The sequence below is a fragment of the Piliocolobus tephrosceles genome, chromosome 3 (assembly GCF_002776525.5).
Source record: "Piliocolobus tephrosceles isolate RC106 chromosome 3, ASM277652v3, whole genome shotgun sequence".
Lineage (NCBI taxonomy): Eukaryota > Metazoa > Chordata > Mammalia > Primates > Cercopithecidae > Piliocolobus > Piliocolobus tephrosceles.
The window spans coordinates 28,358,776-28,386,576 of NC_045436.1; the positions used below are offsets into that span (position 1 = coordinate 28,358,776).

General features: G+C 32.5%; 1 protein-coding gene across 3 annotated transcripts in view; it reads left to right on the top strand.

The window, feature by feature from the left end:
• The window catches only part of FSTL5 (follistatin like 5), a 1,059,117-nt gene that overhangs the window by 974,451 nt on the left and 56,865 nt on the right, over positions 1-27,801 (top strand). For all 3 annotated transcript variants that reach the window (XM_031935303.1, XM_031935304.1, XM_031935305.1), the window contains 2 exons: positions 9,570-9,677; positions 13,792-13,916. In XM_031935303.1, coding sequence (XP_031791163.1) covers positions 9,570-9,677; positions 13,792-13,916 — 233 coding nt within the window. The remainder of the gene's footprint in view (positions 1-9,569; positions 9,678-13,791; positions 13,917-27,801) is intronic.

A 27,801-nucleotide genomic window follows, 5' to 3' on the forward strand; every position in this document is an offset into this window, starting at 1 on the left:
GATAGACATTTTTCAAAGATGTTATACATATAGCCAATATGCGTGTAAAAAGATGTCCGATATCAGTAATCATTAGGGAAATGTAAATGTAAGTCAAAACTACAATGAGATGGCACCTCATACTGATTAGGATGGCTACTACCAAACAAAAAATAAGTTTTGGCAAGGGGTTGGAGAGATTGAAACCCTTGTGCATTATTGTTGGGAATATAAAATGGTGGAGCTGCTTTGAAAGACAGTTTGGTGGTTATTTAAAAAATTAAAAATAGAATTATCATGTGGCAGTAACTCAAGGGTCTGTTGACAGATGGATAGATAAAATATGCTTTATATACCACAATGGAATATTATACAGCTTTACAAGGGAAAGAAATTCTGAAATACGCTACAACATGGGTGTAATCTGAGGACATTATGCTAAGTGAAATAAGCCAGTCATAATAAGACAAAAACTGTGTGACTACATTTATATGAGGTAATTAGAGCAGTGAAAATAATAGAGACTGAAAGTAGAGTAGTAGTTTCCACGGCTAGGAAGAGGCAGAATTGAGGAATTATTGTTTAATGACTGTAAAGTTTCCATTTTACAAGGTAAAAAGAATTATGGAGATTCATAATTATGAACATATTTCAGTACACTTAAAAATGGTTAAGATGGTAAATTTCATGTTAAATTTATCTACCAAAGTTTTTTAAAGTGAAAAAAAATGCTAATGAAATAGATAAATCTGGGAATTTTGGCAAACAACAAGAACAAAAGTCACAATTAATACTATCAGAATTGAATGAAAAAAGAGATATACACACAGTCTTACAGAGAATAAAAGCAACTAAGAAAATATTAAGTTAAAATCATGCTGGTAAAATTTGAAAAGAGTATGAAAGACCAAATTAAAGAGAAATATAAGTTAATGACATGAAATACAAGAAGAAATCAAGAAAATATGATTTTATGACTGGCCAAATGAGTTAGGAATACTGAGACAAAAAACAATTATGTTAATCTAAAAATGTGTATCTTCGTTAAGCAGTTGATTTCCCATTTTTTCTCTCCACATGCTCTGGGAATAGCAATACATTCCCAACTATCCTGAGGAATATGCTTGCTGGCAGCAATCTAAAAAGCCAATGTAGACTTGCTGCTGTAATTCAGGTTTTTCTAATAGTCACTGTATATTCTCAGATATTCTACTATTAAAGACAAATCCTAACCTTCTCTTGATACATTTTGTCCCATGCCACCCTTTATCAGCCTTATTACCTCACTTTCTATAGCTGCCCTCCATTAGGAGAACAGAATCAAAAGCAACATATCAAATATGTTCCAATTGTTAAAAAAAAAAAAAAAATTGTAGGCACTTAATCCTTGGAGCAAAACACAGAGGCAGCAGTATGCAGTGGAGGTCGCTCACTCAGCTCTGGAGAGGTATATGATGGAATTATTACCTGTCAATTATAAAAAAGGGTTTTCAATTATGAGAGCTATTAAATACCTTGCTACAAAGAAGGAGAGTGAAAGAGCAACTGCAATTATGTGCCATTCTGGACAAACTATTCTACAGAAATGTAGTGATCACCTGAGTATAAGGAATGAAAATTTCCATACTGGGTACATCTATGCAGTATTCTTTCTGTGAGGGAAACTACTTTTTGCGGCATGTTGTTGACTGTAAATATCTACCTCAAGTTTTATATATATGCTACCAAAATACATACATTTATCTTTTAAAAAATATAAGTTTTGCTATTTTTGAATTTACCTAAGCCTTCTTTTTTGCAGCCATGTATAATTTCAGCCTGTGCACCTCTTTAGATAATGAGTTCCATAACTCTCCTACATGCTGGGTGAAATAACACATCCTTATATTTGTCTTAACATTACCTTAGGAGTATGTGAATTTTAGTCCTCAGAGCACGTGGTTAAAGTTGAATTATGAATATGCCAATGACTCTATTTTTATACTTGAAAATAATTCATCTTTTAGAATTTTAAATTCTCTTGAGTTTTTTTTTCTAATTTAAAACAATATGTAAAATGGTTGATTTTACAGACAAAGATCCCAACTTTTGTTTTATAAATTAATCATCCTAGTAACCTAAGTGTATAAAGACTTCACACATTTACATTTATGGTGAACTGCAAAGTACAAATTAAATTTTGTAAAAAGTAAAGCATCGATTCTTTGCTTTAGATTTGACCATTTTTGTCAACTGAGCCCAGATTCAAAGTTAGAATTTTTTTGTGTCCAAATGATATTTTACTTCTTTACTGTATGATGTGCTTTTATTTACCTATTTTTTTCTAATCTGAGCATATTATACAGAGGCAACTAAGAATACTAATTGTAATCAAAATTTAGTTAATTTTTCCTAAGCATTATAAAATGATATACATTATACATAGTATGGATATAGAAATAAGGCAGTGAAGTCCAAAAATCAAAATGCCTTCTTGAAAAAAACAACAGCAAAGAAAATAACATTACACTTATTGAAATTTAAACTTTGAAGTTTTCTTTTTCAGTCCAGTCAAACTGAGCACCAGTATTTCATGCTATCCTCATCCATGAAATTATATTTCTGATTTTTTGCATGTATGTGACTGTGTGAACTGGTATTAAATGTGTATTTTGGGACTAAACATTCTTTACAATTTAAACCGAATATTACATATTATTATTAAAATGATAAATATTTTCATGACAATATAAGATTTTAAAAACTATAATAAATTATTAGCATTATGAGATCATTGGGATATTTGTTTTCAGCAAATATATCAATATGATTTTATCTGCAGCTAAAAAGTAAAGGTCACTTTTTTTAATGGAATCTATAAACTTGGTGTTACTTTAAATGTCAAATTTTTTCAATTATTGCTTTTCACACCATCAAAGTTTTTGTAAGAATGTCATACAGGTGATGTTTTGTAGTATAAAAGATTAACTAGTAAACAACTGACCTCATTTTGTGGTCTATGGAGTACGATCAAGTTCTGCTTGGATGCAGAAGGGCTTATTGTAACACCTCGGGAGTGTTCTGAAGTATCATCAGCAGTCTTCTCCAGTCATTAGCGCATTATCTTGAGAACTGCATCATTATTTAAAATTAGGTTCACTTAATTAGCCAGCTGGTACTTTCCTTGTCAGACTGATAAACAAGCTGTGCTTCACTGTTCCTTCATGTCAAGACCAAACCACAAGTTCTGTGTATCTTTGTTGCTATTGTCAGTATTTCATGTTTAGAAGTTGCTACAACTGGTCCGTGACTAGGGCATCATGTATTTTAAATTTGTTTTATATGCACCCCCTCAAGAAATATTGATGAATTTTTTAATACTATGTATGTTGAGATTGTGAGGGAGTTAAGTTTAGACAGCAACAAAAGAAATTTTAAAATCTCATAATGTAAGTAAATTGAGTATCCTTCAACAATGTTTTAAAAATAGTAAAGAAAAAATGCTTTTATCAATATGTGTATAAAGCTACAACAAATAACTTTTTTATTATTTCAGTATATATTTTATATTATTATGCAAAGCAATAAGGTAAAAAGTTCATTCATCATGACAATATAACAGTGCTTGCATGAGAAACTGAGAAATGTAGATTCTAGAACTCATACATAAATCACGACTATTGATTGAGTACAATTTTAAACATTATTATTTGAAACATATTTTTGGAAACGTTTAATAATTCAATAAAACTGCAGAAGAGAGATTGTAAATTAATAATGTCAATATCACCAGGCTAAGCAAAGGCTACTGCGTGAACAACATTTATTTTAGTGATTATGATGTAGGAGAGAAATTTCCAATATAGAATTGGAAGCTATCACTTAAATAAAATCTTACAGAATCATTCAATAGATGCAAAGTGATCCCCTTTGTTCTGTTATGATGGTTCCAACTGCCAGCTACAAGTAAGTCTCATTTCCATAGGCTTCTCAATACAGTTTGAAAACAACTTTTCTAGCAACATAAATTTGGGTAGTCAAGTGTAAATTATACTGCCGTTTGTGGTGGCACTTGTCTGTAGCTACTTGGTAAACTGAGGTGGGAGGATTGCTTGTGACCAGAAGTTGGAGGCCAGCCTGGGCAACTAGGAAGAGCCCATCTTTATTTTTTTAATGTAAATTACAGTAAGCAATACGTGAGCATTATATAGGTTAATTTTGAAATAAAATATGAGCACATAACTAATGCTTTTTCCTAATTATATATTCATGAATAATGCATTCACTTCATGTCATTTTTCCTAAATTAAATGAATGGTGACTGCATAAACAGAAAATGTGCACACCAGTGGTCTCCAAAGTGGAGCATGTGAAACCCAAAGAACTTACAGGTGACTAGTTATGAGAAGAGAATCCTGTGACATCAGTTCACAATTTTTTCATCTAAAAAAAATCATACTGTATTTAATAAAAAGCTACTATAAGGACCAATATTGAAGGCCTGAATTTATCTGTATGTTGGATGGTCAGGTAACATATAGTGAACTCTAGTGTCTTGAGAGAAAGTGGGAATTTTACAATATGAAGGGATCAACATTGGTACTCTTAGTCTTCTGCTTACTTTTATCCATATAAAAGGAATAACAATAGTGCATACTTCAACAAAAAGACTATTATGAAAATTAAATTTTAAAAATCTGTGTCTCGTACAAATAAGGTATCTGTAAAATACCTCATTAAAAGAGCCAGGTTGTATAAGCTGAGTGCAGGAGTATAATTATTTTTGTTACATAAAATAATCTCAATTTCAACATCAGAGAAATTTTTTTAAGAAAATAAATAATAGTAATAATGATCATGATCTTAATAATAATTAGTTGCCATGCTACAAAATGTTGCAACTTACTTTTTACAATTAAGTAGACTTAGAAGTTTATTAATTATAAATTGAGAATACTATTTCACTAAGTATTATTCTAAGTGCATGGTTTATATCATTGACCTAAACAAACACAAAAAGCTTAACTTCTGGGAGCGTAGAATCTATTAGATGGAGGCAGATAATAAATAAATATAGTAAAATACAAATTATGCCATATGTAAGGTGGTAAGCGCTTTTGGAAAATGTAAAAGCACAGAGCAAGGACAGGGGGGCTTGGGAAAGCTGAGGAGAAGGGGTATGCACACAGGGAAGGAGGGTTTGATTATTAAATAGGGTGATCAATCTGGCCGTGCTGAGAAAGTGAATTATGAGTAAAGATGTTGAGGAAGCAGGCATTGGGATTCTATGGAAGAACTTTTCAGGGAAAGACCCTCCAAAAGGCAGAAGCATGGATGACATATTGGATGAACAGCAATGGAGGCCAGGAGATTCTTTATCAGAGACATCGAGGAAAGTGTAGTTGGCGACGAGGCTGGAGAAGACTGGAGAGGTGTCAGTTCAGGTAAGGCCAGGTGGTCATTATAAGGACTTTTGGCTTTCAGTCTAAAAGAAATGAGAAGATCCTGTAAATGTCAAGAATATCTTAGCAGGTATTTTGTAAAATTCAGCACAAAATTTATCTCTTCCAGAAACTGATATTTTGGAGCTGATTATTGTCATGAATTGTCTGATGCTTAAAGAATGAAAAAAAAAAAAATCACTCAAACAAATTTGTGACAAAGACTGATGAGTATAAGGTTAGAAGTTAGACACCATGTGATAATGATAATGGTGACTGTGTTCATGGGGATAGTAGAGCTGTTGCAAAGGGATCATCATTTAGAAGGTAGATTCAATTGCATTTCCTGAGGATGTGAAGTATGGGAGGAAGATGGCAGTCAAGGATGACAGAATCTTTGCAATCCTTTGCATAACAGGTGGAGAACCATTTCAACTCTTTTGTGACAAAGAAGTTCAGAAGTTGTCTTGTGGCAAAAACAAAATTTCTTACGTGTCAAAAATATTGCCCTTCTGTTCTATAAAAACCAATTGGTCTAAATTTACTAATTCTTTAAAGTCAATTTCAAGAGCACACGAGCAGGTGTTTTGTAAAATCCAGCACATTATTTATTCCCTTGCCAAAGCTGATGGTATTAATAGTAACATATCTGCTTTTCTGACTGAAAATTGGGTCATGAAAGTATTATCCTGAAGGTAGCCATTTGGAAATGTTTTTATCATTAATATATGATTCTGTTGATGAAAATCATATAAATGTTTCCTGTATAAAATGTGTTATTTTATACTTGTAAACTTATAAATAAATTTTCTTAAAATTGCAATTTTTCCAAATAAAGTATGTTACATTACATTTTTTTAATTTTGATCTGCATATATTTTCCAGTTCTGGTGAACTTTTATAACCAGACGGCAAAATAACTGAATTTAGTGCAAAACTTTTGAAAAGCTGAAACAAAATGTTCAAAACTTTTAGAAATCATTGAGTAGACATTTTTCAAAATCCAAAGTTATTTTGAAAATTGGCTCTTTTTCTCCTCCAAATACATATATCCTAATTTATTTGAAGGCAATTCATCATGAACTGCCTTCTGATACTTCCTGTAAAATATTTCCATAAGTTAACTTTTAAAAACATTCTCTTTCCATTCATAAAAAATATTCGTTCTTGAAAGCTTAATGAAAGCCTTACCTCTTTTCCTTATATTTTATCCTGCATTGTACTGCTTCCTCTGAGCTTTCGTACTGTGTGGTCCTTTTTATTTTTATTTTTGTGACACACATCAAGTTATTTTAAGTGCTCTTTCCACCCTCTAGTCTGTAAATTCTTCAAGGACAGAAACGGGTTTATTTTCTCTTCTAGTCTCAGTTCTTTCACTTACATGAGAAAACATTATGATGCTAACAGTCACTAAAACATCTAGCTCAATTAGTGTTTCTAATGGTGGTAGTAGTAGTAGTATGAGTGGTATTTCTATGGTACTTAATACCAGGCACACCCTAAGTACTTTACTATCTCACCTAATACTCACAATAACCCTTTGAAGTAGGTATTATTACAGTCTCCGTTTTATTGTAGAGAAAACTGAGCCATAGAAAAATTTAGTAACTTCCCAAGGTACTATTATTATTGTTGTCATTATTATTTTAATGTAAGTGAAAGAATTAAAGTTTGAAATTGGCTTCAGAATAAATGCTCATAAACATGATCTATACTGACTTACAGTGATTCTCCATTAGGATTGTATTGCTTGCAGAGATGATGGCATGTATTTGAGCCCCTTATGTTTCTTTTTAACCTCCAATAGAGGAAAAAGACCCAAAGCAATGTTTTTTATATGTGAGGCATAAATAAGAGAACAACATATCCACACATTCCCAGGAATAAACAATCAACTAAGAGGGAGTGTCTTTCATATGCAGAGAGGTTCCCACATTGGAAAGGAACACAGACTATCAGATCCCATCTGTCCTTGTTATTAGCTGGACGACCACCAAGGAGTCTGATTCTGTTTCCTTACCCATTAAATGTGGGTGTTAGCCTAACCTATGGTTTGTAGTATGTCTCTATAAGATAATACTTATGAAAGACCTGGTGAAAAGAAAAGCAATTTGTGAGAGCTGGCAAACTGGAAATTTTCATTCAAATTGTTCCCAGATCCTTACCGTTACTTACAGACCTTTGATATATTCTTACAATTAAATAACAATGAGGTTTTTTTTTTTTTTTTACTGTTGCTTTTGTCATTTGTGTTGACTATCTTATCTTTAACATTTTAAAGATCTAAAGATTATTCCATTTAAAGCTGCATGCAAAATAGGCTATTATATTCACACATAGATTAAGTTTAACATATAAAGGGAAAAATATGAAAAATCAAAGAAATCTTATGGCTTTGTCATTAGTGTATTGATTAATGATGACTTTTTAGGGCTATATATGCACTGAAATTATTGATTAGTACATGAAAAATTTAAATGAAACATCTGGCATTCTAACACAATTAACAGAATCCAGATTAACTGTTCCTTAAGCAATAAAGCTATTTAATTACCTAAATAACATCAAGTCTGGGAATAGCTGTTCTATGTTTGTGTAGCAACTCAAGGTTATAAAGAATTCAGTTTCCTTTTATTTTTCTCCTCTGCACCCTCAAAGTATTGGGTTTTCCTCTTAACCTAATAGCTTCCTGGCCTCTAAATGACTTTGGAAACTAGAGGCTTAATATCCTCATAGGACAGCATTCAAAGTGGGAAATAAGAGAACGTGTGGTGGATAACAGAAGCCTTCTGTTATCTCTGTTGATGGAATGGAGTATTATTCTCAGAAATCATGCATCATATTAATCTTTACAATACAGAACTAAAACATGCAATGTGACCACTCTTAGCCTCTGAAGAGACTGGGAAACTCAGCATCAGTCAAAAGGAAATAGCATTAGTAATTTCCTTGGATCTGTGGTGCTTGCCAAGTGAGCTACCTTCCCTGAGGACATTGCTGTCCATCTGATCCCCAAACAGTATACTGACTCTCTGAGCCAGGAAAAAAGGGGTGAAGACACTAATATAAAAAATGTTTAAGTGAGTTTGCTCCAAAATCCAATAATAATTCCAGTAATGCAAGAATATTGAGAATTTTAAATAGGCAAAATGAAGGGCATTATTTTATAAAAGAGATGCCTTAGTAAGACTTAATTGCTAACATTTAATTTAAAATATGAATTTCCATATTTCCAACCACAACTATAGTTTACCTGTTACTAATGCACTGAGAAGAACATTGCATTATGGATAAGTACTTAGAAAATTCTCTAAGGGTATTTAATAGAGCTTTGGGAAGAAATGCTTTCACTATTGGATAAAGTTTGCTTTATTGGATACAATTTGTTTTATGTTACCTAGTTAGAAAATATATAAGTACCTACTCCTGGAAATTAATTTTAAATGGTGTTAGGTTGTAATTTGAATAGCATAAAATTAAGGTGAGTGAAATAACTTCCTGGCATCAATTTGTTTTCTGAGAATTTTGTTTTAAGTAAATGCTAAATATTATAAATATTAGCAGAAAAACACATTTTCATACCACACATGGTGCATAAAAAAAATACTTTTTTCTTCTGTGGTTTTGAATTTCTCATTAAGGAAACTTAATTAGCTGATCATTCGTTAGAATTACAGCCATATATCAGATTGTTGGCATTTTGACATTACAGATAGTAAAATCTCGTAACCAGAATTGGGATAAAATAAATCTAATAGTGTAAACATAGTCCTGCATTCAACACTTAATTAAAATGAATATATTTATCTTTTATATCTTGAGTTTCTAAATAGCTTCTCCCACCTCACAATGTGCATAGGTAATAAATGAACTGAAAGCTACGTACAGGTGTGCAAATGATAAACAAAATGTTTACCATGTATATGATAATTGTGATCATGATAATCATATATGATAAAAAATTTAGAAAGGTAATATTTTATTAATTTATATGACTGTATATGAATAAAGGATGATATTTTCAAATATCACATAAGGGCTTAGGAAATTATATATTTGGCAAATTAAATTTTTAATCTGACATCTAAATTAGAATCTTCATAATTTCCGGCTTAGCTTTAAACTAATAGTTTAGTCTAAAACATTTTTTTCAATTCTTCTTTATTGCAGGCAGTGAGCACAGACCCTGTCCCAGTTAAATTACACTATGACAAATCGCATGATCAGGTCTGGGTGCTAAGCTGGGGTACCTTGGAGAAGACATCACCAACACTACAGGTACGTGCATCTCTGTATATTAGAGAAAATAAAGATCTTTAAAGCTTTCAACATTTTATTGGATATTTGTGGTCATTTAACAATGACATTTTTCCATCTGAAGACTACAGCTTTAATCATAACTAGATAGGCACAGAAAAGGGCAAAAAAAAAAAAAGTTGGCACTCATGTACTTTTGGACGGGGAAAAATTGTAGGTTATATGTATTAAAGGTTATATTTATATGCAAAAAGAATAACCTATAGTGACAAAGCTGATGCCATGAGGAGGAAAAGAAGTCATAATTTACTTTTCAACAATTTTGGTAAGGCATGTATGATAGAGACAAAGAGAATTCGACAGCAAAAGCCTCAAAGCCATTTCCATTTTTCTCTAATCAGGTAATATTCTATTATCTGAGGAAAGGCTTATTTCTAAAGGAAGAATAGAGGTGTTATTCTTACAGATTTTGCCTCTGCCTTGAAGTTGTTTATGTGAGAACTTGACAGATACAGAAAAAAAAATCTGCATTTTGGTCATGACCTTTTGGAACAGTCTTTAGACTTTTATAATTACAAGTTTAAACAGAAACAGAAAGGGAATGGGAATGAGTGTTTGGTCCTGGAAATGTGTTTTATATTACAGTATTTTTCAAAATGCTTTACGATTTTGCTACTGCCTCTCTTAACAAGGCCCCAAATTATTAACTTTTGGACATTTTAAAATAAATTCTTTTAAATGAAATAATTTTATTTTTAATCAGTTGTCACTACCAAGACTTTTAGTATTTCTGAGTTATTTTCGGTATCGCAATATTTAACTTACAAATGACACTTTTATGTAAATAAAATATTTTAATGCAGCTAGCATAATGATGGATCATTTTATATTCACTAGAAATATGTGTCATTTGAAACATTGAAAATATATTATAGTATTTTAGTTATTTAGTTTGCAAATCAATCCACTCTCAAAATTTGAGGTCTTAAAATTAAAGGATGACTCACAATTCTGTGAGTTGGCTACCTGGGCAGCTCTGCTGATATGATCTGGGAGCACTCATGGGCTCCAGTTACCTGATAACTTGGCTAGAGGTGGAAGGTTCAGAATGTCCTAGCCCTCACGTCTGTCGCATGGTGGTAGTGCTCAGCTGGGTGCCTTGCGTCCCATGCATGTGATGCTTACCCTGCATCTTCACAGCATAGCAGTTTTAGGTTACAAAAGTGGAAGCTATAAGACCAGCTGAGGTATGGGCTTCAAAATGCACATAAACCCAACTTTGCTACATCGTATTCATCAAAGCAAGTCACATTGCCTACCCAGATTCAAGAGGATAGAATGATAGAGCCAATTTCTTGATGGACAAAGCACAATCTTCACAAAGGGCAACTTTTAGAATCATCTATCACAATATGGTAATAGGTGCTTGTTATTTGAGATTTTGTATTCATGCATACTCTTTGCAAGATGAATAAAACAGGTCAATATATATGATTTTTTAGAAAATATTGTTAAAAATTATTTTAGTACACTATCAACCTTAAGATTAGCATAGCTTAAAAGTTTAAGTTTTTTCATGTCTTTCTTTTAAAAAACTAAAGCTGCATATATTTTTATTATACATTTTTCTCCAGAATTGATCTCATCCTCTCCCCTTTGATTCATGCTACTTGGATAGATTAACAACTTTCCCAGTGTTGCAATTCTGCCACAAAATAGTTTAGACAAATTCCTTTGACATTGTACACAGAAAAAAGCCTTCTGGAGGTGTTCTTCACACACATTATTCAGTCATCTAAAAATGGGTTCTTCATTTTTCTCTGGATGCCTAATAAAAATATTGTGTGTGAATAGAATATGGTAAATTTTAAAAATATTTGCTGGGTGGGAGTGGAAGGTGTCACAGCTGAAAATATAAAATAAAGTGTAGGAATTGAGAAATATCCTTTAAAAAGGTATATACAAGAAGATTTATTTACATAAGGTTTATGTGTGTGCACATTGTATGAATATGGATATAAGACTGATTAGATAGATAGGTAGATGGATGGATAGATAAATAGATAGATTGATAGATAGATAGGCAAACAGTATGATAGGAACCCAAGATCTCTGGATCAGAGAACAGGCCATTTCTCACTCATGGAGAGTGTTAGTGTTTATGCCCCAGCCCTAATCCGCTTTGGGTCACGTGGAGAGCCTAATGCTGCCCTGCATGTTCAGCACAGTTGCATGAAAGAAGTGGTACCCTAGAATTATAAGTCTCTATGGTTTTTCAGGCTGCTGTCATATCAGCCTATCCTCTGTCTGGAGAGATAATCATCATTACTCTAGAATGTATGAAAATCTTCCCCTGGAAGAGGAAGAGTAGCTCATTTCCCTTGTATGTCAGTAAATGGTTCAAAGGAGATAATTCTCTAAATCTCTCAGGAGCAAGACACTATCACTAGTCTCCAAGGCGTTTTTGCTATGCCATTAGCCTTAAACCAAGTTTGCCAATGCTCTTTGCTGTGAAAGACCTGACTCTGCAGAAATGTCAAAATATTCATGGATAACCGTCTCCCAAAAGATTTTCAGGAAACATTCACAAAGGAAATGGAAACTAAGACATGCTTCCTTTGGAGAAACTGAATTCACAAAACCAGAAATACGGGCAAGTCCTCACTTGCCATTTAGTGTTTCCCATGCCATCATGTTGAAAGATTAAGCTGGAAGAGAAATCGATGCTGAAGTATGTTCTCAAGGATCAGAAAATTATACTTGTCTTTTTCTTTGTGTTTTAATTTTTATTATAATTTAATCCATACATCTTTGTCAAATATAAAAGCAAAATATGTATTTTCTGAGATATTTATAATAAAGACTAATGTCATAATTGAAGATACATGACAATATTTTCCAATTAATGTCCTCAGATGGATTCTCAAAGATTTATCATCATTTATTTTACTTTTAAAACTCATATATGTCTTATAAAAAATTCAAAATACTGCTTTAAAAATTATAATGAGTCTCTAATCCACAAATTTCACAATTGGAATATAATTAATGTCTTATCAAATGCACAATAACTAAAGAAAATATTCCCAGGAAATAACTTGAAATAGAGGCCTTCCATTTTGCTATTGTTCAGGAAGTGGGCCCCAGCCAGGAGGGATTCCGATGGAACTCGATGAAAGTATATTCATTTAAATGAGGAAAAATTACCCTTTAGGAAAAACAAACTAACTCTAAAACTAAAAATGATAAAATAAAATCTTGTCATAAAAACCAAGGAGAAGTTTTAGTCATGAGGGAGAATCACTATTTAACTTAGTCAGTAGTTTAGGAAGTTATTTTGATGGCCATATATAGAAAGTATTTAAAAGGGGATAAATTAAAGGCAGGAAAAAAGCCCTTTAGAAGGCCACCAGAACAACGGTTGTGCAGTAGGAACAATGAAAGGTAACAGGAGTGTAAACAGATGTAAAGAACTAATAGGATTTGGTAACTAATGGAATGAGGGAAATAAACTAGTTTAAATGTAGTTGACCTTTTCTTTAAAGGACTATAAAAGTTTTTTTAAAAATTCATTATGAAAGATGAAATCTCTTTTATTAAAACATTTAAACCCATTATTTTTCAATGATAGGAGGAAAATGTTTTAAAATATGGATTTATGTATTCTAAGATTTTAAAAATTTAAAATATTTCACATGATTTAATTTGGAGTTTTCAAAACTATGTTACCAGTTATGTTATACTGAAGGGATTTTGTCCTAATATCACACATTACCTGTATGTTTGCATTTATTTTTCTCATTATAAGAAGATTAGGATTTTTATAATAAAGAAGTTGCTTATATGCCTATTTATTTTATACTTTAAGCTGAAATTGTTCAAGACAAATATTTTTCTATTTTTTCTTTATAGAAACAACAGTTTCTATGTTGAAAATAAGCAAAACATCACAGAATTGTAATTTGTGTAATAATATATTAATTTTATTACTATATAAATAGTAGATGGATAGAGGATGGCATAAAGTCTATGCAAACAACTGCCAGAAACGTTTATTTCATCTCTAAATAAAATTAAAGCTTATACTATGACGTGACTGCATTGTTGAGGTCTAACCAAGGTGTGTTCTGTTTAGGTAATTACCCTGGCCAGTGGTAATGTGCCTCACCACACGATCCACACCCAACCAGTGGGAAAGCAATTTGACAGAGTGGATGATTTTTTCGTTCCCACCACAACACTCATTATCACCCATATGAGGTAAGTGCTAAGTTGAATGATCGACTTTTTAAAGATTTATCCCCAATTTAATAGAAAGCCATGTGAAATCGTAAAGAAATTTAGTTATAAAACAAATACACATGTACAATTGCACTCGCTTTAGCTTTGTCATATCGGCTTACTGAACCTTTGTTTATCAACATTAGTGATGAGTTTCCCATAAAATGTTTCTCTTTATGCCTAATGGAGGTGTGAATGTGTGAAAATACAGTTATATTTTTAAAAATTACTTTAACAATGTTTTTGCAAATTGTCATTAAGATTTTTCTGACTGGGCTCTTACAAACTGCTGGCATATCCCCCAAAAATAATTAATTTAGAAGATAAAATCACTTCTCAAATGGAGAGAATGTTAATTGAAACTTGGTATGGAGAAGCAGCCACAGTCATAGAAATGTATTCAATATAAGTATTTTGTTCACTCTCATGTCATTTTTAGATCATATTGTAATTAATATAAAATTGTATTAGGAAATACAAGAAGTTGAAATGAAATGTTTGAGGTCTGCACTTTGAGAAATGATGCTAGTGTGTTTTATTCTTGATGTATTCACAAGAGGTGAAAAAGTAATATTAACTTCTAGTGATAAAACTGCAAAGCTTTATAGAAGAGATTTAAATGCTAAAATGAGGAGAAGGTTGGCATATCATGATATTATGTATTATGTATCTTTAAAATCTATTGAAACAATTTAAAAATATTTGCTTAGCAATGTTAAAAATGAATTTGAACAAAGCAAAGATTCTGTCCTTTTTCTCAAGTGAATTCTGATGTGTGGGAACTGCTCCAGCTAAGTTATGTGAGCCATTATTGGATTATTGTGCATATTTGTTTCCTTATTTTAATTAAAAATTGTATCATCTAAAAATTGCAGTTGTGAGAATTATGAAAGACTGCATAATTCGAATTTGCAAAAAATAAAAAGGGGGATTAATAAATCAGAATCATAACTCATAGTCAAAGATAGAATAAATTATTCCTTGCAAAGTCAAGCATATTTTCAAAGCTTGATATATTTGTCAATCAATTAGCCATTATTTTCAGAATACCTATTATGTGCTCAGCAAAAAAGTGATTAAATAACATAATGTATAGGCCGGGCATGGTGGCTTACCCCTATAATCCCAGCATTGTGGGAGGCTAAGGTGGGAGTGTAGCTTAAGTACAGGAGTTCAAAACGAGCCTGAGCAATATGGCAAAACCCTGTCTCCATTAAAATTACAAAAATTAGGTGGCATGGTGGCGCACACCTGTAGTCCCAGATACTCATGAGGGTGAGGCAGGAGGATTGCTCGTTCCTGAGAGGTGGAGGTTGCAGTGAGCTGAGGTCACACATTGTGCTCCAGTCTCTGTAACAGAGCAAGACCCTGTCAAAAATAATAATAATTATTATTATTACAAATTTTTATGGAAAATAAATTATTGAAACTGCAGACTATCTGATGAAATTAACAATTTTTAAGTTCTGATTGTAATAGCTCAGGAACTTAAAAATCAGAGTTGAACTGAAATGGCACCACTTAAAATGATATCTGAAAAATATATGAAGTTTTTATACATATTTGATGAGGATAAAATTTCATTTAATTGTCATTGGGTGTTATGACTAATAAATATTCCTTTGTTATTTTCAAGTTATTGACAAAGCATTAATAACCAATAATTAGATATGTAACCTTTGTTTTTATCTCACTTGTCTATTCCCTATTACTATATTTAGTATACTATTATCAATCCTCCTTATTTTTTTTAAATGTACTATTAATACAATTTCTTTGAGAAAAGTTTTAGTGTGTATGACACCACTAGGTATAAATGTGTATAGTTGGGAGTGCTTGCATCCTATAATATGTGAAGTTATCATTATATTAAAATACCTACTGGGGTCAAGAGCATAGACTTTGGTGGCATGCAGTAAGTACTATTTGTAATTCTGTGTTTGTAGATATAATTTATATCTTGTCAGACCATAGTGTCTCTTTGAGTTCTAAATGACTACCTCAGAGCTGGAAGTGGAGCTAATATTAATTCAAAGCACATCTAAATATTGTGAAGAACTATAAGGCACACATTTATTTTAGTTCTATATATTATGAAAAAGAGTGAAAAGTATAATCGAGGATATTTTTAAGCATCTTTATATTCTTTCGAGGAGTGTGCAGTGAAATGCATGGGTATTTTGTCACTACTGTATTTATATGTATTTAATGTAAGAGTAATTTAGTAAGAATAAAAATTAAATTATGGCAATTCTACCTGCATGTAGAATCCCATTTTAATGAACATGGATGATCATCAAATTTCTTAGTGCAACTCGAAGTAATTACTCATTTTACTACAGTGAATGCGAGGAGTAAAAATTAACATGCATTTCCAAAAATAAACTGTTAACTGCGCAAGGTAGTTTCAACATAATGAGAATTTATTCCACATCAGGAACACCTGAGTGATTGAATATGGTCTTTCCTCTTACCAATTTCATATAGTTTCTTTCTTTTTTTTTTTTTTTTTTTTGTCGCCTAGGCTGGAGTGCAATGGCACGATCTTGGCTCACTGCAACCTCCGCCTCCTGGGTTAAAGCAGTTCTCCTGCCTCAGCCTCCTGAGTAGCTGGGATTATAGGCACTCTCCACCACACCCAGCTAATTTTTGTATTTTAGTAGAGATGAGGTTTCACCATCTTGGTCAGGTTGGTCTTGAACTCCTGACCTCAGGTGATCCACCTGCCTTGGCCTCCCAAAGTGCTGGGATTACAGATGTGAGCCACAGTGCCCAGCTCATATAGTATACGTCTAAGCAAATTCGGCATGTATTTAAATATGTGCTGCTGAGATTGAATCGTTATGAATCGTGTTTTTCAGAATTTGACACTACTTTCTGACTGTTGGGCTCAGTAGATATTTCCGTGCCAGGCAGAAGGTGTGCAACATATGTGTTGAATTAATATTAGTTTTCTTTCTCTGACTCTACATCACATTAATCTGCTTTTCTCTCATGCTGGTACACTTCTTTCAAATAATTTATATCTTCAGTGTCTGAAAAGCTTCTGGACAAGTATCAGGCTTTTATATTCTTAGTGCCTAAAAACTACTGGATGCTTAATTTATGTTTCTCTTAGGAATGGAAGTAAAGAAGGAAGAAATTGATACACTATTTCCTAAACAAGATTATCTGGTACTGAGGGAAGAACTGTGTTTCCTATATATGGATTTCTCAGCCTCCAACACATTATCAGCATTAAGCAAATGCTGTGTTCAGAGCACACAAATTGTGTGGAACCAGTAACTACAGTAATAAGAATTTACATCTGCTGTCAGACAGATCTAAGCCTGAATATCCCAGCAACACCATTCACCATTGACTCTGGTGACCTTAGCCAATTTACTTCATTTCTTTCTAAGGACTGGAATAAAATAATGCTTGAGTATTCAGTTGCTCACTAGTTGTTGTCCAGACTTCATAATCTTCACTGGGACACTGGCTCCCCATTGATTATTTACAATTTTCCTGAAAGTCTGTACTTTTCCCTGCCTGGCTTCGTCTCATTTTTTCCTCCAGTTTTTCTGTTTCTGTGCCTATAATTTTCAGGCTTCTTTAATCTTTAAGCGTATCAGATAAGCATGCAGTCTCATAAAGTAAATCATGACTGAGGAATTTAAGAATACCATTTAAGACACATATTCAGACTTGAAGTTAGTAAAAATTTTTCTTTAAGAATTTAAACTTAAGCAAGAATTTAATAAATCATGGCAACCATAGTTTTAAAGTTGAAGAGATTATGCAGTGCAAACGGAGTATATTTTGGAATGACATAAGAAATATAAATTCATTATAGGACGAATTTCAATTTAGACTTTTATTTCTATAAATAAACATATACAGATATGTAAAATTAAAAGTGACTGTTAAAAATGAAGATGAATGTAATTCTCATAATAGTCAATTATGTCTAATAAAATTTGAAATGATAATACATTACCTTCTAAAATCAATTGTAGACAAATATAAAACAATGTTTCATTATTCTATGTGTAATTTGTATCCAAAGAAATAAGCTATACAACTCAGTTGTCATATTAAATTGAAATTACAATATCATTACGTGTAACTAGATATATTTGAATATTTGAATAATATTATAATTCTGCTATTGTTAACTTTTTAAACATTTCATGGCTAATGCATAGGAAATTTGGTGAAACAGTTTTCACAATGCTTGTGTTAAACTTCAAAGCAAGTAATTCTCATAAAGCATGAGGATTTACATAATCAATTGTTTTATTTTTGCTTCCAATGTGAAGAGAGAAAAATGTAAATATCAGTTTCTTATGTGTGAACATTGTAGCTTGCTGTGCAGGTGCAAGTAGAATTTGCATAATAAATTAAGATCAATAGGTTTGGCAGTTACATGTTATATTTTCTTTTATACATAAAGATTCTAGAAAGGTAAGGAGAATTGAGAAAAGAAGAGGAGAAGCTAAGAAGGTGGCAGATATTAGGCAATGAGTAATTTCCATGGAATTTTTCCATGAAACCTCCCTGAAAAAATCTTCACTAATCCTTCCTGAGAATTATTTGTTTGAGGCAGAAGGGGAATGAAAGTGAGAACTACATGGAGACCAATGTGGTGCAGAGCAGGGAAATATAATAAATCTGAGTGCACGATACCAGGAAGGCCCGAAAGTGTAACCTACCAAAATGCAAGAATTAGCAGAAGTCTTTCCTAGAGCTTTTGACATAGCAGGAATAAAATGTGTTGGCAAGAGAATAACAGCAAGATATCTTCACCTAGATTGCAAGGGAAGAGCTAACATTTGGCTTATTTAGTGTTATAAGTAGAAATCCTTTAACGTTCTCAGCAACTAAAATAATACCTTTGATACAATTTAAAACAAGCGCCAGTTGATGAAAAAAAAAAAAAAAAAAAAAAAGCTGTATTATAACTGGCCCTTTGTAGCACCTGCAAATCATTCTTTTCCCATTTCTTCTCCTATCTCTCCCAGTTAGAGTTCAAATACAAACACATTTAATCCAATCTCACTGAAACATGCTGATGTCAATTGGCACACAGGGCACTTAGAGTAAATTCAGGGAGATGACTTATGATTTATATATCCACTCCAGGGCTAGTCCTGTGAGTAATAAGAGAAGGTATAAACTCAAGTGATGTTATTTGAGATGTCTTGAAAGGCTTACCTACTCTTGAAACCACCCCCCCCCCAACCCAAACTACTCTTTGATTATATTGTTTGGAATTTCAAACCACTTCTCTCATTTTTTGGGTTATATTTGTATAGAAATCAATCTTTAAATTGCTCTTACTTCTTGAGAGGAAAATGCAGCAGTTAGGAAATTGATATGCTTATTATTGCCATTTTTGTCTAGGGGGTTGATTGGTTGATTATGTAGTGTCTTAAAATGAATGTACTGGGGAGGGTGTGCGTGTATGTGTGCATGCACGTTTATTTATTTCAGTCAGTGATTACATGATAAGCAATAAGATGAACAGAGATATTTGTAAATCACACTGACAGGGAGACTTTAAGCAACAGGCATTTATGTAAAATCCTGAAAATGCCAGTTCCCACAACTTTTTCCTCCTCTATTAGCTTGGTTCATTTGGCATGACTTGACCTGCTAAATGAAACAAGTAAACAAACAACTAGTGTTCAAAAAGTTTCCTTATAACATTCCTCCCCTCCCCAGCACCACACCCCAAGATGATATTGGTTTGGACTTGAATATCGTAGGGTAATTCAGGAATTCAGTGAAGTGGACCTCAGTGTTACTCTTCAATTTGAATGGGCTGGAAAGAACAAAGGTAGCTGGAAGGCACTCCTTTAGGATCCTCAACAATGAAATAAGTGCTAAGAGTGCAAGAGTACTTGGAGCCAAATGGGGGTAGTAAGGATTTATCGTGTTTCCGATCAGTAGTAATCCCTGCACAGCCAAAGGCTATGGCTCTTCTACACAGATAAAGTAAGATGAGAGAATAAGTAGCGGACACCACACTCTGGCAGTCTGGAGAGTGGTCTATAGCACTCGTTTTCCATCATAAATTACAGCAAGGAAATGATTAAGAAGGGATTGAGTTTGATATATGTTTCCTTAAAGCTCCTCCAAGGGAAAAATAAACATTCTGTGAAAGTGAAAGTATATCATTCTCCCCCATATTTTATCAAATACGTTAAAGCAAAAATTATATATATGGCTTACCATATTATCAAGACAACTCATCTTATGACTTGATTCATGGACAGGCCGGGTATATGGAGATACAATTTTAGCGCTAAAATGCTGTGGTTCCATTGAAATCCTAGCACACAAGAAACTGAAAATACCTGTTGTTCCATGGCATTTAGAGAAAAGTACAATATTGGGATGATGAGCTGCAATTAACATTGTTTCAAGAAATGTTTTGTAGATGAAAATCTCACAAAAGTCACAGTTCAGTGAGGTGTGTTTTCACTCCTTTCATCCTCACATGTTAATTCCTCCCACAAAGAGAAATAAACTAACAAAGAATTCCAAATATCCCAGCAGTCAACTCTGTCTATACTCTCTCAAAAAGTGAATATTGAAATACACGTAAGTTCTGAAACTGTGACCTTCCATTTCCACAGTTTCTCTTACCTTCTTTACTCCCCCTCTTCACTCCAAAGAAAGACAAATTATATTTTCAGAGTCTGTTATCTCATGGGATCCTTAGATCCCCAGAGCTACTGCACTATCTGAAAACAGAAGATATTCATAAATTGTCAAAGTATATACATATACTTTTATATATGCCTGTGTGTATACATATGCAAACCATTGTTAGCAAACCACCTAGCATTCTTATATGCGTGCAAAGTTTCATCTACATAAACACTGGATAACTTTCCTTAATCTTATTTCTAGTGAAGTAAACACACTGTACCCGTCAAGCTTTGATCTATAATGCCACTCTTTCTTTTTCATTATGGTTACCTGGTTTGCTTTTATTTTAAGCAATATGTTCAACTTTGTTTAGCGTATTAATCCAGGCTGCACATTGAGTGTAAAATGCTTAGACAGAAAAAACAGAGTGCTTTTCAGTGTGTCGCCTTTATTATTTCTTGAGTTAGAGAAACCTGTCTGCTACCCTTCTTAGTCTATGTTCTGTGTTAACTGTGCTCTGCTCTGACACTTGTAAGAAAGGAGTCTTGTGTCCGAAGTGGGTGAACATAATAGACCTGCACAGAATATTTTGTTAGTTATGTTCCTAGCCCACATTTGCTATGTAATGTTTTTGTTGTATGGGTGAATGAGATGGGATTTCAAGAACAAGTTATTTTTAACATATGCATATGTAATTATTTTAAAAAGGAAGAGTTTTTATGGGTGTTATTGGTAGACTCTAAGCTCTAGAATTTAATAAAGACTCTAAATAAACTTATGCTACAACAATTTTTACTGAAGAAATCAATGGAGCACTAATAACACATAATTTAGAAACACTCCACATTGCAGATTTGACTCTTGAGTTTTATTATGCAAAGTAAAATAGCTCTTGCTTCTTCTCTCAGAGGTCCTTATGCTAACTCATCAAAGTGTTCAGTAAAACAGGATTGTTGATCTCACAGGATCCAGTATTCTCTTAAGAGACAGCTGTGGTATCCATATATAAGTGAATGTATGTGCATATATAGGTACTTTTTTTCTTTCTTACATATGATTTTGGGTTTGCTGATAATGGTAAATCACACTTACTTTACCCTAAACAAGTCAATTATGTGGTTGCAGAGATTACTCTGTTTGCTTATTAGTAAAAATACTCCCAAATATGAATTAAAATGCATAAAGAAATATGTCAGTAGTTCAGTTAAGACATAATGAATACATCGAGAGGGGGCAGAGTTCATTGTGAGAATTTAAGAATTTTCTTATATGAATTTAAAGTGTACATTGCATGGCCTATTAATACATATATCTAATACATGCAATATTTTGAATCAATCATACCTAGCATTTAGCTAGTTCTCATAAAATTTTGGTAAAGAAAAAGATAATGTACATTGAGGTTTTTAGTTCTTTGTATAATTAAGTGGATATAATACTTTTCTGTCAAAAGAAAAGGGCATATTATATATTGTATCATAGCATCTTATTTTATGAATTTATATTTTTCTTGATGCAACTGTTATTAAAATGATAAAACTTCAAATACAGGAGTATATAACTTAACAGAAACTCTTAAAGCATTCTACTGTGGCTTGACAAAGCAACACCATTAAATAAATAGTTTTATCTTTGAGAATACATACATAAAATAATGGTAAAACGTTTTGGAAACTTTCTGTGAATATGACTAAATGCTTATTTTATATACACATCACTGTTTATTTTGTTTCACCATAAAAGTAAGACTAATTTACATGTAAAATTAGTGGTGGTGGCTGTGGAGGCAGTTTTGGGTGGGCATTAGTGATGGCCCTGATGTGCTGTATCTTCACAATGTTCAGTGGCTGTAAAAATTATTCATGGTGAATCCAACTGAGGTAATATTTTGTATCATATTAATTGAGTTATAAATCTGCTCATATATCTTCACTATAGCTATCCATATACAATGAAGAAATTACTGGTTATTTTGAGTCAAACAAATAATATTCAGACAATCACATTCCTGTTTTCATTTAAATGAAATTAAATTTTTATTTTATTTAATTCAGGCATTATTTCATGTTTACTTTTTCTGGTACAATGTTTTATTTCTTGCTTTTCCTTTTGAACAAGAAATAATGCAGTAAAATGTCAGGTTTTAGAGTTCTTTAAGATATGGTTCAAACAAAAATGAAGTACATGAAAAGGATGACATTGAGCCTTTAAAATGAACCATAACAGGGAAATCCAGCAAAGTAGTGGATATGCGGAGAAACTGTATTATATCTAAATTGTCATCTGTCATGGATGAAAATGATGTGTTGATAATACTTTTGATAACACTACAGATCAATTTTAACAGATACATTTGAAAACAGTTTTTGGACTATCATAATATTTGGTTTACGGATGGAGAATAAACAAGGTTTATTCTTATTAATAAATTCATTGTCAAAATTTCAAATTCATTAGGGAAACATGTTTTCTTACTATATTTATGCAAGTAAAACATTAAAAAATTCATTTTTTATTTGAAGTCTATAAGCTAAATAATTGAAAGAGATTAACCTTATTATTATTGTAAACAGTAACTTTATAAGTCAAGAATATGAATTTTAGTAAGAAATAAATGAATGACAATTTTAAAGAAAAGTGAACTAGATATATAAGAAACTGAAAGTAGAGGTGTTATACTACCATTTATTCATATGGTCCAACATAGAGTTTCAGTAATAATTTCTAATTTTCCTTTTGTCCTATGCACAATAATCATTTATAGTGTTTCTCTATAATTTCCTTACTTTAATATTGATTTTAAAGTCTGAATTTATAAATCAAGTTCGAGTTTACCATACCACTTCCATGCCTTCAGGCTGTATTGCTCAATTGTAGATTTTGTATTTATTGCTATGGTTATTATATATGTTAATAGTGATTAACAAACATTGAGTACTTACTCTACACCAGATACTGAGCTAAGCAATTTTTATGCTCTGTCTCATTTAAAACTAGCAGCAACATAAATTTTTATTCCTATTCTATAGTTTATATTCCTATTCTATAAATAGGAATTTATATTCCTATTTATATATATAATTTATATTCCTATATATTATAATATAATAATTATTATAATATAATTTATATTCCTATTCTATAAATGGTGAATCATTTCATATGTATTAGAACCAGCTATAAACTCAGTTCAGTCCAAATTTAGACTTACCACTCAATACATTCTAGAATTCAAGTTATTTCCTCATTCTTGGGGTAAAACCTAAAGATTGATGCACTCTACAAGTTATCCCAACCTTTGCAACACTCCCTTTTCTCCCATTTACCTGCTATTACTACAACAAAACTTCACTCTTCACAACAGATCTACACCATATTTTTTGTGCCTATCTGTATTTACTTGCAGAAAACTTTGTTTCTTTATCCTCTCCCTAATATTAATAAATCCTTCAAGGTCTACCTTAAAGCCACTGTTTCTAAAATTTGTTGAAATTTCCCTAATTGAAGTCTTCTTGGCATTTTGAATTTTCATTATTTTTCATTTGTATGAGATGCAAGCAGAAGCGAGAATTTGAGATCACACAGACCTAGACTGGAAACTAGATTTCCAGCTCCTTTGAGACCTTTAGCACAGTATTTAATATCTCTTAGATCAGTTTGATTTTCCTCTTCCAAAGGTAAATGATTTCAGAAGGGAGAGAGAAAAAATATAGTGTTGTGTCAGTGGTCCCTGCAGACCCTGCAGTAATTTTTGCTGTCTGCTCATGTCTAACTTCATAAAGTCTGTTCATTAATCTATTCCTCCCCAGTCTCACAGACACAGCCCTAAGCTGAGGCCCCTTGCCTCTCAACTTCTAAACACAATTTACTCTTTCCTGTTTTCCATATTTATCATTTTCTCCATACTTCAGTTCACCAAACAGAGAACCACGAGATTCCTCTTTCTACATTATATCTAGAATGATATAATACTCCAAAGGAAAGAAAAAAAAAAAAAACAAAACCTCAAAACGCAGATTTTGTCTTATTTTGCTACAGAGCTATATAAATAATAGTTTTTTAAAAGTTTAAAAATAAAAGATTTTTTTCTTGTTGCTTATAGATCATGTCCCAACTACACTGAAGCTCCCTCCTTCAGCAGCCTTATATTCTGATGTTGATATGTGCACATGATATGATCCAGCCAAGAATAACCTGAGTAGCTCCCATACTTTCCGGCTTTCACATCATTACTCATTTTGTTTAAAGTGCCCTTTCCTATTCTGATTTAGATCCTCTTGTTATCAATCTGCTGCCCAAACTCAGAATCACTTTTAATTCATGCAACTTTCCTGCTCCTCTAGTCATTTAAGACAGCACCCTCCTCAGAAGTTACTTCGTGTTGAAGGCATTCAACCTTACATCAGTTGTAAACACACTTCATTTATTTAATAAGATTGTATTAAATAACCAATTCCTCAAATACCACACACAATTCCAGGCTCCAATAGGAAATGACATACAGATTTTGTCTTATTTTGCTACAGTGCTATATAAATATTATTATAGTCTAATAAAAGTTTAAAAATGAAAAATTTTTCTTAAACTCATACTTTAGAGTAATAAGGATATAGATCCAAATTCATGTTCTGCCACTTAGTACAGTGTGATTCCAAGTAAATTAAACTGTAGAATAAGCTTTAAAAAAAATTAGTCTGCTAAGGATTCACCCTTCTTCTTTGCAGGTCTGTGTCTTTTGCATAACTTTTTTCACTTATCAAATGAAGGAGAGCGCCTGACATAATCCTAGGCAGATTTGCCCTTGAGCTCTCTCTGACCACAATGAGTAGTTCAGGCGTGGGCATCTACTCCATTCAGAGACCAAATGTTGCAGTGAGACTTTTACTGGGACTTTTGGAAAGAGACTTGCTTTTTGTGTTTACTGCCCTAGACCCTCCAAAGATGGCAATCTAGAGCTGAATAGCTATTTTCACAGCACTTGAAACCTGACTTTGAAGCTAACATTGAAAATGCAGGAGCCATTTTTTTCCCTCCCAATTAAGAAAAATATAAGCTATGATTACATTACTGTAGGCCAAAATTCATCTATGATTTAGCTAGTCCTAACTCCAGAGTTTCCACCGGTGAGCCCCAAATTCCATTTGGCTTTAAAAAGTTTGGAATGGATTTCCTATTATTTACAAGAGAAAGAGTCTAAGATTAGTTTTTCATATTTCTAAAGCATGCATATTATCCACTTCACACTTGTTTGGTTTGATTGCATCCTCTTGTACAGTTCCTGGCACACAATGAGTGATTAACAAATGCTATTTTCCTTTTCCCTTGGAATGATGAATTGTCGTCATAGTATTTTTCCTATAGTGGTTATAATAATTAGCACTCAGTGAATTTTCATTGAAAAATAATGTACTTAGGAAAGTTTCTCTGAATATCTGGCTAGCATGGTAATTCTTCATAAAAGAAAAATTTACACTGAGCCAAGTCCCACTTTTTATCTTACAGAAAACTTCGCCATGACCTTAGGTGTTGTGGACACAGAATTGCCAGTTATCAGCCACCTGAATAACACCATATGATGATAGCTCATTTTGAAGATATTTGTGGCACTTGAGTTACCTCAAAAGTAACAATTAAACTAAGATTACAGATTTAGAAGTTTTTTCAGTGTCTTTTAAATTATAACAGTTATTGACGGGGCCACTGGTTTACTTAATCTGGGCATCCATCTTTATGGCATATACAAATTCACATTTTCTATAAACGCTTTTAAAAGGTAAACTAAGGCACAATGAAATCTTTAAAGAGTTTATTTAAGCAAATGATGAATTAGGAGGTACCAAACTGAAGGTGGTTTTTGGCCTCTGCTGAGGGAATAAAAAAAAATATATTTTTATAGAGTGAATGGGAAGCAAAGCAAAGCAAATACATGATTGGTTACGATTATTTAGTTACCTTTTTGGTCTATCCCATTGAAAGTCCCTAGTTATATAACTACAAATTAGTTGGTAACTATAAATTAGTTGGTTAAGCTGAAGTTTCACTTTTCTTTAATATAAGAAAGCATTTACAAGAACTAGCTGAAGTTAAGTTTCACTTATGTTAGCGAATAGCCCTAGTTAAGTTGTGCTTATGTTTGCAAAAGGTCAAGGTTGCCTCCCTGGCTTAACTGGCCATAGTCTGCTCAGGGGATTCACCCTTTTATTGTAACAGTGCTACCAAGAAGAGAAAGTTCACTAGGACTTTCCTCAAAGGGAAACATTTTATTTCATTTAGGATTTGATTGAAACTTTTGATTCAAAAAGCTTTGAACCCTGGGAGTAATAAAATTCTTCTAGGGTTTAGATAGTCTAGTTTTTCCTCAGGTAGATTTTATTTTAAATCTCCTGAATTGCTCGTTCAAACTTTGTCTTTCACGCAATTCTGAAGATGCCCTAGAGACTTTACTCAGTGAAATTTTCCCTGGTTCAAAGCCATGTGTGTTGAAGGGAATATTTCATTAGGCTTCTCAGTTTTCATTTAGCTTTAACGTAGTTTACAGAAGTGTTTGTTAACTGTGAAGTTTGTAAGTTGGAACCTCAACCACCTCATGGCTGATATTTCTGCACAAACTATAATGCTTTTTTTTTTTTTTTGTAAATTGAACTTTATTAAATTGTAACAATGAAGGGCAATATCATCTGCAGTTGACATTAAATATACGTATTAAGTAATTTATAAAGCTCAGGAAGCCTTGCTCATTCATTTTAATCTGGAGTAGTACTATTGGTGTTGTAGAGAAAGCAAATCACAGTCTTCAGCAAACAAAACCTGGAAGAGATTCAAAATGTTGTGTAGTTTTTGTATGTCTGTTTGTCAATCATGAACACTGATGATTCACACTACTCCTGGGGTGTTCCTTAGCTCCACTGAGTGCCTTATATCTTACCAGTAATATTCAGAGAAAAAACATCCTGTAACAAAGATGAGATGGAAGGTTTCGAAATAAACAAATATTAAATGGAATGCTGGAGGATTTTTTCTAAATGTCAGTAATCAAATAATAAACTTGTATGCATATTACCTTATAAGTATCAGGCACGCAAATGTTTAGACCCCCAAAATTTATGAGGCAATTTAATAGGAATATCAATATGCATGCAAAATAAATTAGTAATGGACTTCACAATGATTTCTATCATGCTCAATGGGTGCCACTGGTCTAAAATGTAAACATCAATCCTATAGT